The sequence below is a fragment of the Capricornis sumatraensis genome, chromosome 15 (genome assembly GCF_032405125.1).
Source record: "Capricornis sumatraensis isolate serow.1 chromosome 15, serow.2, whole genome shotgun sequence".
Lineage (NCBI taxonomy): Eukaryota > Metazoa > Chordata > Mammalia > Artiodactyla > Bovidae > Capricornis > Capricornis sumatraensis.
Genome location: NC_091083.1, coordinates 55,101,364 through 55,118,671, shown reverse-complemented (window position 1 = coordinate 55,118,671; position 17,308 = coordinate 55,101,364). Strand labels below are relative to the sequence as shown.

The window sequence follows — 17,308 nt, the reverse complement described above, 5'->3', positions numbered from 1 at the left end:
CCCGCCCTGGCCTCACTAAATGGAGAGGCCCTAATTTTTTTTCTTAATCAATCTGCTGTACAGCACATTGACTCAGTCGTGTGTGTGTGTATATATGTATACTTTCTGTTTTAGGAGTTTTTTTTTTTCTGGTTTGGCTCACAGATCGTGGGATTTTCAGTTCCCAGACTAAGGATTGAACCAATGTCTATTTTCAAAACAGTAAACAATACCAGAGGGACTTCCTCAGTGGGTAAGAGGGGGCACTTCCAATGCAAGGGGCCAGGGTTCAATCCTTGGTCAGGGAACTAGTGCCCGCTTCCCACAACGAAAGATCCCATATGCCACAACTGAAACTAAGACCTGGTGCAGCCAAATAAAAATAAATGTTAAAAAAAAGCATGCGTGCAACCATTCAAATACTAAAAAAAATAAATAAAAGGAACTATTTCAGAGGTAGAATTAATAGGACCTGATAATCTCCTTTGAAGGCAAGAATTGTCCTTTTTCACTTAACTTAGTTTCCTCCACAATGAGGGAAGTGCAGTTCCAAAGAGATTATTCCATCATAATCCTAGCTAAAGAAATAAAAATTCACATTTTAATTCTAGCAAAGTCTATTTAAGGAGTAATGCAATCCCTTTCATTTCTGTTCAGAACAACGAAGAACCTATTTATACGTTGGATCATCAGTTAGGTAAAGCAATCACTATGTCTCTGTTTTGTCTTCTTGTTGCCTAAGAAGATTTCTGTCACTTGCAACCAGGGATCCTGATTAAAGATCACACATACACAAACTTCTTCATACAGTTTTTGATATTCACATATCTCCTCCCTCCTCACCAAGTTCTTGGGCTCAAAGACCTTCAGGTTGATTGACTGCTTGATTGGTTTGCAGGATCTTAGTTCCCATATCCTCAACAATGAAAGCAGAGTCCAGGAGTTGGTGATGGACAGGGAGGCCTGGTGTGCTGCGATTCATGGGGTCCCAAAGAGTCGGACATGACTGAGTGACTGAACTGAACTGAACCACTAGACCACCAGGGAATTCCCCCAAGGCCATCAGATTTAGAGTGAGGTCTAGCTCACTCTAAGAGTGAATACCCACTTCCAATACTCCCACATCTTGCTGAGGAGCCCTCAACCAACCTAGGTGGTTCTCTCAGCCTCCAGGGCTCTGACTGTCTTTGTGCTGACCATACCAACCATACCATGTGGTTCTTGTCTGTGGTACACCAGGTGCCTATACTCAGGTGGTACAGTATAGGTGCTTTTACTTTCCCTGGAAAGCTCCTCCTAGCCTGTCAGGAGGTCGGCTTTGCTGAGGTGAACCTCTTTTGTGAACCATCTTCACATGCCTGAAGATTCACCATGACTTCATGAGGAAGACACATGACCTAGACCAAGGGCACCACTTCCTGATCTAACCCACTACTTCCTATGTCAACTCCAAAGAGACTGGCAAATCACCCAGTAGGAAGGGATCACATGGTAGAATGGGAAATTCCAGGTCCTGTGTTAGGACACAGTAATGCCTTTTGGCCTGTGCGATATTCCCACTATGGCAGTCATTGAGCAAAGGGTTTAAATATATATGTTCTCCAAGGACAAATTCTGGCGTGTAAAAAAAAAAAATCTGATAATCGAGATGATCAGATGTCTTTAACAATAAACAAAATAGTTCATCCAAGCATTTCCAGCTCTTCAGACTTCCCATGATACTCCTGACAGGAGCTGCCTCACCAGAAGTAGAGCTGGTCCTGAATCTGCCCCATGAAGGAGAGACACGGCCCAGTGTGAGTGTCAGTAGTGGGTCAAGGCCTATCGCAAGATGGGTCTTCTGGGCCACTTCCTACTCTTTGCTGTGTTGGGGATGAAAAGAATTGGCTGAGAACGAAAGACGGATTTAAGGGACTGGAGGGATGTTGTAATAAAGGAGTTTAAATACTGAAGTTCCAAGTCTGGGACATGGGTGAAAAGACGGAGCTAGATTAAGGCTATGCAAAGTTTAAAATCACAGTCAGGTAGTTCAGAGCTGGCAGGCAAGGCGGAGCTAAGGAAGCCGGGCTGAAGATGAGGTCAGGATAAAGACCCAGGTTTGAGAGCCCTTGTCCTGAAGGAAACAGTTCTGAGAGACAACTTTAGAGGTGCCGGCAGTGAAGGCGAATCGTCCAGAGCCTAGGCAGTTCATCACAGGCCTCGAGGTAGGCACGAAGGGTTTCTTTGCTTCCTCGGTGCCCCTGTCCCAGAGATGGGTGAAAACAGGAGCGGGGCAGGTGGTTAGAAATAGTCTCTTTTGGCTTTGGCGGGAGGGGCTAGTCAACCTCCAGTGTCCGTTAGATCCGAGCAATTCCGATAAGGGAGGCCAAGCCCTTCTCCTCCCTTCTAGCCCTCGGGGGCCCCAGGCTGCTCATCCAGAAAAGGGGGTCTGAGCAAGGATTCTGGATGCCCAGAGAGGCGTTCCTGCCCCAAGGTGCCCAGGCTGCGACTGTTGCCACCGTCGCCGCCGCAGCCCTGGCCACGCAACACAAACCACAGGATGCCTTTCTGGGACCACAGGTCGTAAACAGCATTATCCCCTTCCGCCGGTAGTCGGAAGTGCCCGCGACTCGAAGCAGAAGGACTTCCGGTGGCCCTGCCGGGTAGCTGGGGATCACCATGGCGGCCTCCTTGGCCGGGAAGAAGATCGTGTTTGTTACGGGGAACGCCAAAAAGCTGGAGGAGGTGACGGGAGGGTGGCGGAGGCCGACTAGGAGGCGGTGAAAGGAAAGGGTAGTGTGTGGCAAGGCTGGCTGGGGAGAAGGCGGAAGAGGGTTCCAGGCGGAGCGAAGCAAGCGGGTGGAGCAGCGGACGCGGAACGAAGAGTCGGACGGGGAGGGATCGGTGGGATCTGTAAGGGGGTAGTGCCGCGCGGAGTGGGACCCGAACGTTTGCGGAGTGGGGGCGACCCGGGGTTGTGCTCAATAAAATAAGGGCCTTAACAAATCCCGGCACAGGACTTGTGAGCTGAGGGGCTTCGGGAGCTAAGTGCTGAAGTCCTTAGCACTTGTCCCAAAGGTTATCTCTTAAGCTGGTTCCCGAACCAGGACTCCGACACCCCTCTGGAGTTGATCCAAGCACCGCTTCTGGCCTGGGGTTGTCAGGAACGGGACAGGGTGTGGAGCCAGGCATCCAAGCCGAGCCGTTCACGACCCCCTACAGTCCAGAAGTGTCCTCAGTCTCCCAGCCTCTTTGTGCCATCTTTGAAATGGGATAATGCAAGAGGCCTGTTTCACAGAAGAAAGGAGAGGTGTGAGCGAGGCAGTGGATCAAAGTTCTTGTCTACCGGGACTTTGTAGCTAGCTGTAAGGATTCTGGGGGTTGATGGAACCTCTTTGGCTGCAAATAGTAAAGAGACACAGATAGCTTATGTAAACCGTCAGGTGACTATTGTGGGAATTCAATAGTGTGCTGTTACACAGGACTTAAGGAGTCTTTCTCAGGAGTCCCTCAAGAGGGGTTTATTTGTCCTTCTAGTTCTCTCTGGATGCTCATCGCTTTTCATTTTGAGGTCTTTCTGCATTTCCCCTCCTGGTGGAGGAGGCAGTGAGACTTCTGCCAGACATCAGCTCTGATTGGCCTTGCTTGGATCAAAGGTTTGTCCCTGCCCCATCAGCCATGGCTAGGGAGATGGGTCATGTGTGGGGAATCAGGATGACATCCACTCGATATCTGAGGCAGATCAGTGGGGTGCAGTCATTAGGGGACCCTTCATTTATCTACAGCACAAGGACTGATGGCATGTCTGTGCCATTTCAGAGTGGCCTTCTCAGAAGGGCTGAGAAAAGATTTGGGATCCTGAGGCCAGACAAGTCAGACAGGCAGTGCCACCCTGAACAGAGCGCCATGCAAGATGGTGGCTGCCAGCTCCCAAGCCCATCTATACTTATGGTTGAGAATGTGGACCTCCCACATTTAAAGAGGCAGGAGGGAATTCCCTGAGGGTCCAGTGGCTAGGATTCAAGCTTTCACTGCTGGGGTTCTGGTTAGATCCCTGGTGGGGTGACTGAGATCCCACAAGCCACATGGCATAGCCAAAAAAAAAAAAAGAACAGACTGGAGTGGCCAGAGGAGGCTCACTGGAGAAGATGGACTTGAAGTTGGTCTAAAATAAGAGAGTTTTAACTTATTATCCCATTGGCAGAATGATGATGCCTATAGAACCTTTCTCAGGAAAATATTTTTCAGTTCAGTTTAGTCGCTCAGTCATGTCCGACTGTTTGTGACCCCATGAACTGCTGCACACCAGGCCTCCCTGTCCATCACCAACATCTGGAGTCCACCCAAACCCATGTCCATCGAGTCGATGATGCCATCCAACCATCTCATCCTCTGTCATCCCCTTCTCCTCCTGCCCCTAATCCCTCCCAGCATCAGGGTCTTTTCCAATGAGTCAGCTCTCCGCATCAGGTGGCCAAAGTATTGGAGTTTCAGCTTTAACATCAGTCCCTCCAGTGAACACCCAGGCCTTATCTCCTTTAGGATGGACTGGTTAGATCTTGCAGTCCAAGGGACTCTCAAGAGTCTTCTCCAACACCACAGTTCAAAAGCATCAGTTCTTCGGTGCTCAGGTTTCTTTCTAGTCCACCTCTCACATCCATGCATGACTACTGGAAAAACCATAGCCTTGACTAGATGCACCTTTGTTGGCCAAGTAATGTCTCTGCTTTTGAATATGCTGTCTAGGTTGGTCATAACTTTTCCTTCCAAGGAGTAAGCGTCTTTTAATTTCATGGCTGCAGTCGCCATCTGCAGTGATTTTGGAGCCCAGAAAAATAAAGTCTGCCACTGTTTCCACTGTTTTCCCATTTATTTGCCATGAAGTGATGGGACCAGTGATGCTATGATCATAGTTTTCTGAATGTTGAGTTTTAAGCCAGCTTTTTCACTCTTCTCTTTCACCTTTATCAAGAGCCTCTTTAGTTCCTCTTCCCTTTCTGCCATAGAGTGGTGTCATCTGCATATCTGAGGTTATTGATATTTCTCCCTGCAATCTTGATTCCAGCTTCTGCTTCCTCCATGCCAGTGTTTCTCATGATGTACTCTGCATATAAGTTAAATAAGCAGGGTGACAATATATTGCCTTGACGTACTCCTTTTCGTATTTGGGACCAGTCTGTTGTTTCATGTCCCGTTCTAACTGTTGCTTCCTGACCTGCATATAGGTTTCTCAAGAGGCAGGTCAGGTGGTCTGGGATTCCCATCTCTCTCAGAATTTTCCACAGTTTATTGTGATCCACCCAGTCAAAGGCTTTGGCATAGTCAATAAAGCAGAAATAGATGTTTTTCTGGAACTCTTTTGTATTTTCGATGATCCAGTGGATGTTGGCAATTGGATCTCTGGTTCCTCTGCCTTTTCTAAAACCAGCTTGAACATCTGGAAGTTCACGGTTCACATATTGCTGAAGCCTGGCTTGGAGAATTTTGAGCATTACTTTACTAGCATGTGAGATGAGTGCAATTGTGTGGTAGTTTGAGCATTCTTTGGCATTGCCTTTTTTGGGGACTAGAATAAAAACTGACTTTTTCCAGTCCTGTGGCCACTGCTGAGTTTTCCAATTTTGTTGGCATATTGAGTGCAGCACTTTCACATCATCATATTTTAGGGTTTGAAACAGCTCAACTGGAATTCCATCACCTCCTCTAGTTTTATTCGTAGTGATGCTTCCTAAGGCCCACCTGACTTCACATTCCAGGATTTCTGGCTCTAGGTGAGTGATCACACCCTCATGATTATCTGGGTGGTGAAGATCTTTTTTGTATAGTTCTTCTGTGTATTCTTGCCACCTCTTCTTAATATCTTCTGCTTCTGTTAGGTCCATACCATTTATGTCGTTTATTGAGCCCATCTTTGCACGAAATGTTCCCTTGGTGTCTCTAATATTCTTGAAAAGATCTCTAGTCTTTCCCATTCTATTGTTTTCCTCTATTTCTTTGCATTGATCGCTGAGGAAGGCTTTCTTATCTCTCCTTGCTATTCTTTGGAACTCTGCTTTCAAATAGGTATATCTTTCCTTTTCTCCTTTGCTTTTCTCTTCCCTTCTTTTTACAGCTATTTGTATGCCCTCCTCAGACAGCCATTTTGCTTTTTGCATTTCTTTTTCTTGGGGATGGTCTTGATCCCTGTCTCCTGTACAATGTCATGAACCTCAGTCCATAGTTCATCAGGCACTCTGTCTATCAGATCTAGTCCCTTAAATCTATTTCTCACTTCCACTGTATAGTCATAAAGGATTTGATTTAGGTCATACCTGAATGGTCTAGTGGTTTTCCCCACTTTGTTCAATTTCAGTCTGAATTTGGCAATAAGGAGTTCATGGTCTGAGCCACAGTCCACTCCCGGTCTTGTTTTTGCTGACTGTGTAGAGCTTCTCCATCTTTGGCTGCAAAGGATATAATTAATCTGATTTCGGTGTTGACCATCTGGTGATGTCCATGTGTAGAGTCTTCTCTTGTGTTGTTGGAAGAGGGTGTTTGCTATGACCGGTGCGTTCTCTTGGCAGAACTCTGTAAGCCTTTACCCTGCTTCATTCTGTACTCCAAAGCCAAATTTGCCTGTTACTCCAGGTGTTTCTTGACTTCCTACTTTCGCATTCCAGTCCCCTGTAATGAAAAGGACATCTTTTTTGGATGTTACTTCTAGGAGGTCTTGTAGGTCTTCGTAGAACCATTTAGCTTCTTCAGTGTTACTGGTTGGGGCATAGACTTGGATTACTGTGATATTGAATGGTTTGCCTTGGAAATGAACAGATACATGGGATTACCAAGGAAATCAGGGGAATCCCTGGTGGCTCAACAGTAAAGAATCCACCTGCAATACAGTAGATGTGGGTTCAATCCCTGGGTTGGGAAGATCCCCTGCAGAAAAGGGGATTTTATGGGAAATCCCACGGACAGAGGAGTCTGGTGGGCTCCAGTCCATGGGGTTGCAAACAGACAGACATGACTTAGTGACAAAATCACCACCACAAGGGAAATCAGTTCTATTGATTTCCAGTTCTCAAAATATAAATATCTGTGATCTAGTTACATGTTTTTGTTCATGCATTAAAGAATTCAATGTATCGTTTTGTGTTATTATCATAATTTTAAAATAGTGAAGGTTGTAAATGGTATTTTGAGATTATCTGCTAGAACTGTAAAGGGATATGACAACATCTTTGATGTTAATAGATTTAAATGTCACAGGAACTGCTGATGCTATATGTTTGTTTTCTATATTCACAATTGAAAGAGATGCTATATTTCAGCTCAGGGTTAATGAAAATAGAGAGGTATTTTTTTTTTCTATCCAAGTTCTGGGTAGATCCTCCTGAATTCCAGGTAACCCCAATAGGAAAATTCCTGGCTTAAATAATAGGTTCCGGGAGCATTGAGAAGGGAAGAGGGTGTTCTAGATGGTGGTTAGCATGAACAGAGACCTGAAGTAGGAGGGAGGGATCAGAGAATGAGAAGATGAGGGAGCTGACCTGCTGGAGTGGGACCCTGAGGGCTAGAGTTGAAGCTCGTGGACCTGACTTTGAACTTTAGGGAACTGACAGGAGAGTTACCTAATGAGAAAGGTGGGTGACAGCTTGTGCAGTAATGGGGAATCATTAAGTGCTGATAAATGTTCTTTCATTTTGGAACAGGTCATTCAGATTCTAGGAGATAAATTTCCGTGCACTTTGGTGGCGCAGAAAATTGACCGTATGTCTCTGTTTAGTTTTATTTTTAAAAGATGATTCAATTTCTCTAACTCCCCGTGACCTGATTATGTGTCTGTTTCCCTCACAAGTGCCAGAGTACCAAGGAGAGCCTGATGAGATTTCCATTCGCAAGTGTCAGGAGGCAGCTCGCCAGGTGCTTGCTCCACTTGTGTCCTGTCCTTGCTCCTCTTGTCCTGGTGGCTCCTGGGGTCTGTGCCTGCTGGGGATGGGTAGAGAATACGGTGGGCACAGTTTATTATGACTTGAAAGACCTTTCCATGTCTAATCAGGCTGGAGTCAGTTAATAGTTATAGGTTGCCTTCCTTTCTCAGCCTTAACTGCGTAGTATCCCCCTAAGATGACCACACACACACACACACACAATTTTCTCTTCCCATTTCTCTGGCGCATTCATTCCATCCCCTGCATTCTCCCCACACACATCCACCCTGCACTCACACATCTCTCTGGAACTGAGAAGGAGCACTTTGTAAAGAGTCAGGCTGCTTGAGTGTAATCCCAGCTCTCCTGTCATTGTACAAGCTTTACAATCTGCCGAGGCTTTGTTGTCCCTGTCTCTAAAACAGATAAGAAGGAGATAAGAGATTAGCCCAGGGCTGTTGCCCAGGTCTGCTGCTGCTGTAGCACATCCCAGCTAGCTGTGGGTATGGCCCTGGCCTGGGTGGCCTGAGTATTCAGAAGGGAGGTGGGGCCTGCTGGTGGGCCCAGGTCTCAGGGCTGTATGTCCTTGTGCTGCAGGTGCAGGGCCCTGTACTGGTGGAGGACACCTGTCTGTGCTTCAACGCCCTTGGAGGCCTCCCTGGCCCCTACATGTGAGTGATATCCCACCCCTTTGATTGGTTACTTGATATTGCAGGTCATTCCCTGTCTTGGTGTCAACACCAGTATGTCAGATTGTTGAGGAAGGATTAGAAATGGGGGAGAGGCATGCCTTTCTTTTGTTAAGTGTGAGAATGTGTGTAAGTGGAGATGGGCAAGGGGAACTCACCCATTGGAGAGGTAATTCTTCGGCAGGTCAGTTTCAGGAAAGAGGAAATAAGGAAGTTGAGATCTGCAGATGGATTTCCTTTCATCTGTCCAGTGTCCTGGACCCCCCTTCAGGCTTCCCAGGTGGTGCTAGTGGTAAAGAACCTCCCTGCCAATGCAGGAGACTCAAGAGATGTGAGTTCGATCCCTGGGTCAGGAAGATCCCCTGGAGAAGGAAATGGCTACCCACTCCAGGATTCTTGCCTGGAAAATTCCATGGATAGAGGAGACTGGTGGGTGACAGTCCATGAGGTCCCAAAGAGTCAGACATGACTGAGCGAGGGCACACACAGGGTACACATACCCTGGTTTGTTGGGTCTTGGTTATGTATAAAGTTGATGTGTGAACAACTTGGGGTTAACCTACGTATAACTTAAGAGTTTGCCTTCCATACCCGTGGATTCAGCCATGTATTACTGTAGTATTGACTATTGAACAATATCCACATATGAGTGAACTTTGGCAGTTCGAATCATGTAGTTCAAGGGTTAACTGTATCTTTAACTTTTGGACTGTAATTTGTCTGCCAGAACAGTAGCACCCCCACACATGCTCCATATTCTTACCAGCACTGTTTCATGACTTAGTATTTTAGTGGGTGAGTAGGAAATGTTATCACATGCAATTTTAATTTGTATTTCCCTAATTAGCAGTGAAGTTGAGGCCTTGATTGGTTTATCGATTCTTCTGTGCATTGCCTGTTTGTCTCCATCTCCTTTTTCCTGTTGGATTATTTCCCTTCATTTTGAGTTGAGACATTCTTTATCTTTTCTCCTTGACTTTCTCAGAACTTTAATCCCTGGGGGATGCAGCCTGGAAAGAAGGTGGTAGGAACATCCATCCATTTGTGGTGTCTGTCTCACCTTTATTTCTCTTGCAGAAAGTGGTTTCTGGAGAAGTTAAAGCCTGAAGGTATTATCCCCATTTGTCTCTTTCTTTTGTTGTGTTTGGAATTAAGAAATCTGTGGGTTCTGGGGGAGGAGCTCCAGTTAGTAATCAGGAGTCTCAGGTTCTGTCCCCTTCAAGGCCTCTATTATGATCAATGCTCATCTATAATCAACACTCACACTTGCCCTGTAAACCTAGCTCTTAGGGAGCACTGAGATGTGGGAAGAGTAGATAGGGCTGGTGGTGGTGGTGAGAGCTTTGAGATTGAGGGGCAACTGGAGATTCTGGCCCTGAGAGGATTGGCCCCACCACTTGCTGTTGTTGTCAGCAGGAGGTGGAAAGGGGGACACCTTGCTTCTCCTCCTGGTCCCAACCCCACACCCTGGAATCCACAGTGGTAGAACCCTTATTCTGCATCCCCATAGCCCAGCTTCCTGGGTTATCAGCACAGGGCCTATTTGGTCAAGTGTATATAACTCCCCTCCCCGAGCTGGGCTCCTTGGGTGGGGAGTTGGGCCTGGGGCTTGGCAGCAGAGTGTGCTGAGCCCTCATTGCACCTTCCCTCAGGTCTCCACCAACTCCTGGAGGGGTTCCAAGACAAGTCTGCCTATGCACTCTGCACGTTCGCATTCAGCACTGGGGACCCGAACGAGCCCATACGCCTCTTCAGGGGCCGGACAATGGTACGTACCCATGCTCGTTTTCCTGCGTACCACCAGAGGGCGCTGTGAACCCCGGTGATGCTATCTGGTGGGATGGTCACACCCCTAGATACCGCAGCTCGAAATGCTATCAGTCCTGAAACTTGCTGCCCCCTGAGTCTGATGTTTGGAAACATACATGGCTCACAGCTTTTGGAGCCTGGTATACCCAGAGCTGTGCACTGTATGCTCCCCTGAGAAGCAGATGTGGGAACTAAAGATGACAACTCCTAGAGCTGCATCTGCAGTTCAGGCTTCTCCAAGCTTGAATCTCCTTATCACACTGCTGTGCAACAGCTTCCCTTGAACATCTCACAGCCTTTCCAGGTTTTTATGTTCATATAGAATCTTCCTCTCCTCCCACCTCATTCCTTTCAGAGGTGCCCTTCAGTGTCTCCTGGCTTACTGATTAGACCATAGGTTCAGCTGCTTCTCTCAGGCCAAACCACCCTCTGTTCTGGGCTTCCCGCCCTGCCCCCACCTCACCCTATTCATTCCCTCCCTATGGCAGGGTTTACCTTCAGACATATCACTTCTCTGCTTTGTCCTCTGCTCAGAATAAAATCCAGAGTCTCACTGTAGCCCATATAGTCCTACACCAGTGGCTCCATCTAAGTTGTGTCTGATGCTTTTGCAACCCCATAGACTGTAGCCCGTCAGGCTCTGTCCATGGGTTTTCCCTGACAAGAATACTGGAGTGTGTTGCCATTTCTTCTTCCAGGGAATCTTCCCAACCCAGGGTTCAAACCCGCATCTCCTGCATTGGCGGGCAGATTCTTTACCACTAAGCCATCAGGGAAGCCTCCCTGATGAGATGTTCAGTTCTTGTGGTAAAAAACAGGTTTCAGAAATTACCATCTTCACCATTTTTAAGTGTATAGTAGTGTACACTATTGTGCAACAGATCTCTAGAAATTTCTCATCTTGCAAAATTGAAACTATGCCCATTGAATAACAGTCTGTCTTCCTCTCTTCTGGGCTTCCCTGGTGGCTCAGATGGTAAAGAATCTGCCTGCAATGCAGGAGACCTGGGTTCGATCCCTGGATTGGGAAGATCCCCTGGAGAAGGGAACGGAAACCCACTCCAGTATGTTGCTTGGAGAATCCCATGGACAGAGGAGCCTGGCAGACTACAGTCCATGTGGTCGCAAAGAGCTGGACATGACTGAGTGACTTTAACTTCATTTCACTTTACTTCACTTCCTCTCTTCTCCCCAGCACCTGGTAAGCACCATACTACCCTCTGTTTCTGAGTTCAGCTACCTCAGACACATCATATAAGTGGAGTCCTGCAGTGTTTGTTTTTGTGTGATGGTCGTATTTCACTTAGCATAATGTCTTCATTTCATCCATGTTGTAGCATGTGACAGGATCTCCTTTTTTAAGGCTGAATAATATTCCATTGTATGTATGTACCACTTTTATCTATTTACAAGCATATCTTGTTTTATTGAGCTTTGAAGATACTGTATTTACAAATTGAAAGTTTGCGGCAACCCTGCACTATCAGATGATGGCTAGCATTTTTTAGCAATAAAGTGTTTTTAAATTAAGATATTTATATTTTTTATTTTCCCTTCATGGATCACAGCCTTGTCATGGTAAAGGGGCTTGTGTAACTCAATGAGTCTGAGTCTGGGGCCACCCAAGACAGACAGGTCATAGTGAAGAGTTCTGACAAATCGTGGTCCACTGGAGGAGGAAATGGCAATCCACTTCAGTATTCTTGCCACAAGAACCCCATGAACAGTATGAAAAGGCAAAAAGATATGATACCAGAAGATGAGCCCCCCTCAGGTCAGAAAGTATCCAATGTGCTACTGGGATGAGAAGGTTAGTTAGATAATATCTCAGGCTCAGTGGACATGAATTTGTGCAAATTCTGGGACATAGTGGAGGGCAGAGGAGCCTAGTGTGCTGCAGTCCACAGGGTCGCAAAGAGTCAGATGTGGCTTAGTGCCTGAACAACAAAAACAAGCATTGTTTTTAAGGCATAATGCTATTGCATACTTTTATATGCAGTAGGAAACCAAAACATTCATGCCACTTCGTTTATTGTGATAATTGCTTTATTACAGTGGTCTGGAACTGAACCCACAATATCTCTGAGGTTTGCCTGTATTTGTTGCTGAACACTTGAATGGCTTCCACATTTTGGCTCATAACGCTGCTGTGAACATGGGTGTGCAAATATTTCTTCAACATCCCATTTTCAGTTCTTTTGGATATATATCCACAAATGGGATGACTAGATTGTATTGCCTGGTGACCTTTTAAAAGTTGGTTATAGTGTCTGCTACTCTCACAGAAATGTTCGGTCAGAAATTGAAAGTTTGACCAGCCACGGGCTCAGCTTCCTGCACTGTGACTGAGTAGCTGCTCTGCCGCTGAGTGGGCCTGATCACTACCATCGCACCATTCCCTGTGGTCTCCCCAGCTTTGGCTTTGTTGTTTTGTACTTTATTGTTTGCCAGCCCTTACTTTAAACGAGGTAGCCTTGTTTCTACTTACCCTGTTCTCACCCATGCTCTCTAAACCCCAACCACATAGTCCTTTCAGCAGGGTGTGTGCTAGGCCCTTCTCCATCTCAGAACCTTGGCACAGCTCTGTCCTCCACCTAGAATGTTCCTGCCCTAGCCCTTTATGTGGTCAGAGTATCCCATCTTCACTCAGGCCTTCCCTGAACTCCCCAACCTGTTATCCTTGAGCCCGGCTCCCAGTTTTTGCCCTTTAATGATTTGGTAATCATTGATTTGTTTACTGATGCAGTGCTTGTTTTGCTGAAGAGATCCATTCTGTGAAGGCAAGGCTAAGGCTTTCTTGGATCCCGGTGCTAAAAACAATACCTGCCTCGATAAGGTGTTCAAAATACATTTGTCGCGTGGGTGAAGTTCAGGGTGATTCAGTAACTGGCCTCGGTCACACAGCTCCCCATTAGCAAAAACAGAATTTGCCTTTGGTCTAAAGGACTCAGAATTTATGTGGCTGATTTGCATCCCTTGTATTTTTATGTTTTTTTTTTTTTTTAATTCCCAAGGTAACCTGATATCTCATGACACTGGTTCTCTTTGTAAAATTTTCCTTTTGTAATTTGCCTATTACAGCCAGTATTTATTGAGCTATTTTTGAGTTGAACATTGTGCTGTTTTGTTATTTGTTAGAGCCGTCTTTGTATTTTGATAAGTGTAGTAATAGTAGGAGATACAGGGTTTGTCGGCAAAGTTTAGGACCCTCAAACTTCCACTTAGGGGAAAATGTTTTCTGTTAGTTTTTCAAAATTGACTCTTCTTCAGTGAGGTCACAGTTTGTCAAACCTTTAGAGAGGGAGACTGGTCCCAGGGGTATCGGTCACCTGATCAAGTATGTGGTTCCTCCCTGTCTGTGGGGAGCGAGCTCTCCTGCTCTGCATTTTATGTGTGTTCAGCAAACATTTGCCGGCACCATGGACCCCTTGAAATAATATGAGTAACTAGGGTTTAACCAAATTCATTAACTAAACTCAGACTGGCTACTGCCCTCCTCATAGTGCATCTCCTCCATGTCCAGTGACATAGCTCTGCCCCCTTTTCTTTGGCAGGGACGGATTGTGGTGCCCCGTGGCTGTCGGGACTTTGGCTGGGACCCCTGCTTTCAGCCTGATGGATACGAGCAGACGTAAGGAGCCCCAGTTATTTCCAGGGGTGTGGGGTCGGATGGCCTTGGTCTGGGTCGGGTCAGCCCCACCCAGGTGCAGGCATGCGGATATGGGCGGGGGCAGGCTCTGCGGTGCCTTTCCAGTTGAAGGCAGCTCTGCTAGGGGTGGATGCAAGGAATCTGAGTGACGCAGTCCACAGCTGGGTGTAGCTGGAAGTCCTGGGCTCTCGGGCTCATCTCAGCACAGAGCAGCTGTGCAGCTTCCCGTCTCTGACTTGGGCTTGTCAGCTTCGTGATGGATGGATGATTAGCTGACCCTCATCTAGTTTGGAAAAATGTTAACAGCTGGGCACCACATTAAGGTGTGCGGCCCCCCCCCCCCCCCCCCCCCCCGCCACACACACAGTGCCAGGTGTTCTTGGTATTTCATGCTGCTGCTGCTGCTAAGTGGCTTCAGTCGTGTCCGACTCCTAGCGACCCCATGGACTGCAGCCCACCAGGCTCCTCTGTCCATGGGATTTTCCAGGCAAGAGTGCTGGAGTGTGTTGCCAGTGCCTTTTCCAAGTATTTCATGCGAACCCCCACTTATTTACATGGGACATGTTGGCTATTATTGGGAATCGGGTTTGTCAAGCTGGAGGGACCCTCAGGAGCGTGGCCTGAGGCCTTACAATAGCCGGGACAGGGCTGAGGACCACATGAAACATCACTTCAGCGACACAAATGTTCTGTAGCTGCACCGTGTGATCCAGTGGCTGTCAGCCACATGTGGCTGTACAGCAGTTGAAATGTGGTTAGAGCAACTGAGGAACAGAATTTATGTTTATTCAGTTGTAATTGGTTAAAATTTAAATGGCCACATACTGGTGGCCGCTGTATTGGGTGGCATAGATGTGAAAGTAACAATTGGAGTATGGGATTCTCAGCTCATTGGAGTCCTGACATGGATGGCAGGTGACTGGCTGGCTGTTCAAGGCCCACTTCCCCTGCCCACCTGCCCACCCCGCAGTGCACGGGAGGGGATTGCTGTGTTTGCTCTGTTAGGCCCCACTGCTTCCTGTCAACAGATGACAAAGCTGCTCAAACATGCAGCTCGTCCCCCTGTCCCCGGCTTCCTTTTAATGACTTTTGGACACACTAGAACAAATTTAGTATCCTTCCACACAGATTAATATGGATTTCTACCTACGTCGGAATTTAAGACTCTTTGATTTGTAAAAAATTAACTCTGGCTGCCAGGAGCTGGTGGCCCTGCTACCTTTTACTAGGGACTCTCTGAGCTTCATCTCCAGGATGCGGTGAGGTGTACACACCCTCCCCAATCTGGGCTCCCTCTTCTCTGAGCTGTTACTGTCGCCCTGTAGGTATGCAGAGATGCCCAAGGCTGAGAAGAACACCATTTCCCATCGCTTCCGGGCCCTGCTTGAGTTGCAAGAATACTTTAGCAGCCTGACTCCTGGGGTCGGTGATGACCACTCTGGCTGGGGATCCGGAGAGGGGTAGCCTGAAACCACCTCTATCAGGCAGGCACCTGTCCAAGTATTTCCTTCAGGATTACCACTTTCTGGCGCTGTTACCAGCTGTTGGGAGCAACTGGCTGTGTTTGGAGAGACTTTGGCCAAAGGACAACGCCATCCTCTTGCCCTTGTGGACTCAGTGGTCTCCTACGGCCTCCAGGCCTGGAATCCTGAAAGGACCTTGGGTGAAGTTAACCCTTGACAGGGTTAACGGTTTGGGGAAGAACCACACAAACAGCCTTAGATGTTTTTTAAATACAGCAAATAAAAATTCCAGAAGGTATTTGCTTCCATAATAAATTGGGAATAGCTGCCTTGAAACCTCCCCAGGCAGGCGTCTGCCTCCTGAGTCCCTTTGGGCAGAAGCAGAAAACCTCCCAGGGTCGGGAAAGAGGGCTGAGGGGTGGGATGGCCAGAGGGCAGAGCTGTGCTCAGGCTGTTCGTGTACCATTGCTAGCTGGAGTATTCTTCCCCTTTTGTCTTTCAAGTCTCAGATCACGCGTTGAACTTTTCCATGCGAAATCCACTCCGCCACTCAGCTGGCCTCTATTGTTTTTGGCAGCTGGGCTGTGGGGCAGGCAGTGTGGGGTGGTGAGTGCTTTTTCTTTATGCTGGTGTACATTAGAGCAACTACAATGCTGGTTTATGATTGTAACTCCAGGTTCATTTTTGTGGCAGGGATAGGGGATGGAGTACTTGACCCCAGTTGGGTTATGTTGTAGTTCAGCCTGGGGGGCCAGCTAAGGGCCCAACTCAACTGCCCCAGACCCTTACTGTGCCCTGGTGAACCCATTCCCTGGGGGGATTTCAGAGGGCTGGAGTGGCTCCCTTGCTTTTTTGCAGGTGTTACCCTAGTAAAGAGGAGCTGCCCAACCCCAAGGACAGTCAGAAAAGCCTGTTGTGTGCAGCAGCTTGGGGAGTAGGGGTCCTCAGTGCTCGTGTGTCACTCCCAGGCTTAAGTTTCGTCCCTTCCCATCACTGTTCCTCAGTCCTGGCAGCTTGGCCTGGGGCTTGGATTTAATGTTTGCTCCCCAGACTGTGTCAACAGGTATGGGTGAGGACAGGACCTCATCCCTTTGCTCCTCTGCTGCCTGTGAAGCCCAGCCGGCTGTTTCCTCGGGAAGTGCCAGTGGCCATGCCCAGCCTCCTCTGGGTTGTCTCCTTGGAGTAGGTGGTTATGTGGCTGGGACTCAGATGGGGGGGTGCCTGCCTTCTTATCTGGTGATCCTGGACATGGCCCTACATGCAGGCAACACCCAGGCTACTGGGGAGGGGCCCCATAGAAGGGTCACCTGCTGTGTTATGTGAGTGGGTGGCTACGTGGTGCTTGGAGCAGGGCACCTCTCTGTCTGGTTCCCAGCTGCTTCCTCATAGACTTCTGTCCTAGGTGCACAGTATACTTTCTGTCCCCCTCTTTAAACTTAGCTACCCATCCTGCAGGCTTCCCTGGTGGCTCAGACGGTAAAGAATTCGCCTGCAATGCATGAGACCCGAGTTCGGTCCCTGGGTTGGGAAGATCCCCTGGGAGAAGAGAATGGCAACCCACTCCCGTATTCTTGCCTGGAGAATTCCAGGGACAGAGGACCCTGGCGGGCTACAGTCCATGGGGTCGCAAAGAGTCCAACAGACTTAGTGACTACCACTTTTACTTTGATCCATCCTGCAAGCAGCACGGTGACTGTGCCTGTCCCACCCCGCCAGCCACCTCTTCAGTGGCCTCAAGCCTCCTTCTTGGGGCCCTTGCACGTGCTGTTCCTAGAACACGTTCCCTGCAGGTTCCTGGCAACATGGCATTACAAGGGCCTCCTGGATCTT

The 17,308-nt window shown here is 47.8% G+C and overlaps 1 protein-coding gene across 3 annotated transcripts; it reads left to right on the top strand.

Annotated features, from left to right (window-relative positions):
* The first annotated feature begins 2,600 nt into the window (after positions 1-2,600).
* On the top strand, positions 2,601-15,753 carry ITPA (inosine triphosphatase). Of its 3 annotated transcripts, none has more exons than XM_068987443.1 (8): positions 2,601-2,703; positions 7,650-7,707; positions 7,796-7,860; positions 8,466-8,539; positions 9,635-9,666; positions 10,210-10,325; positions 13,921-13,997; positions 15,341-15,753. In XM_068987443.1, the coding sequence occupies exons 1-8, from the start codon at positions 2,638-2,640 to the stop codon at positions 15,477-15,479; spliced, it is 627 nt and encodes a 208-aa protein (XP_068843544.1). In that variant the 5' UTR covers positions 2,601-2,637; the 3' UTR covers positions 15,480-15,753. The 3 variants fall into 3 exon arrangements, with proteins under 3 accessions (XP_068843544.1, XP_068843545.1, XP_068843546.1); XM_068987444.1 differs by having other exon boundaries at positions 2,638-2,652; XM_068987445.1 differs by lacking the exons at positions 7,650-7,707; positions 7,796-7,860 and having other exon boundaries at positions 2,638-2,703.
* Positions 15,754-17,308: the final 1,555 nt, after the last annotated feature.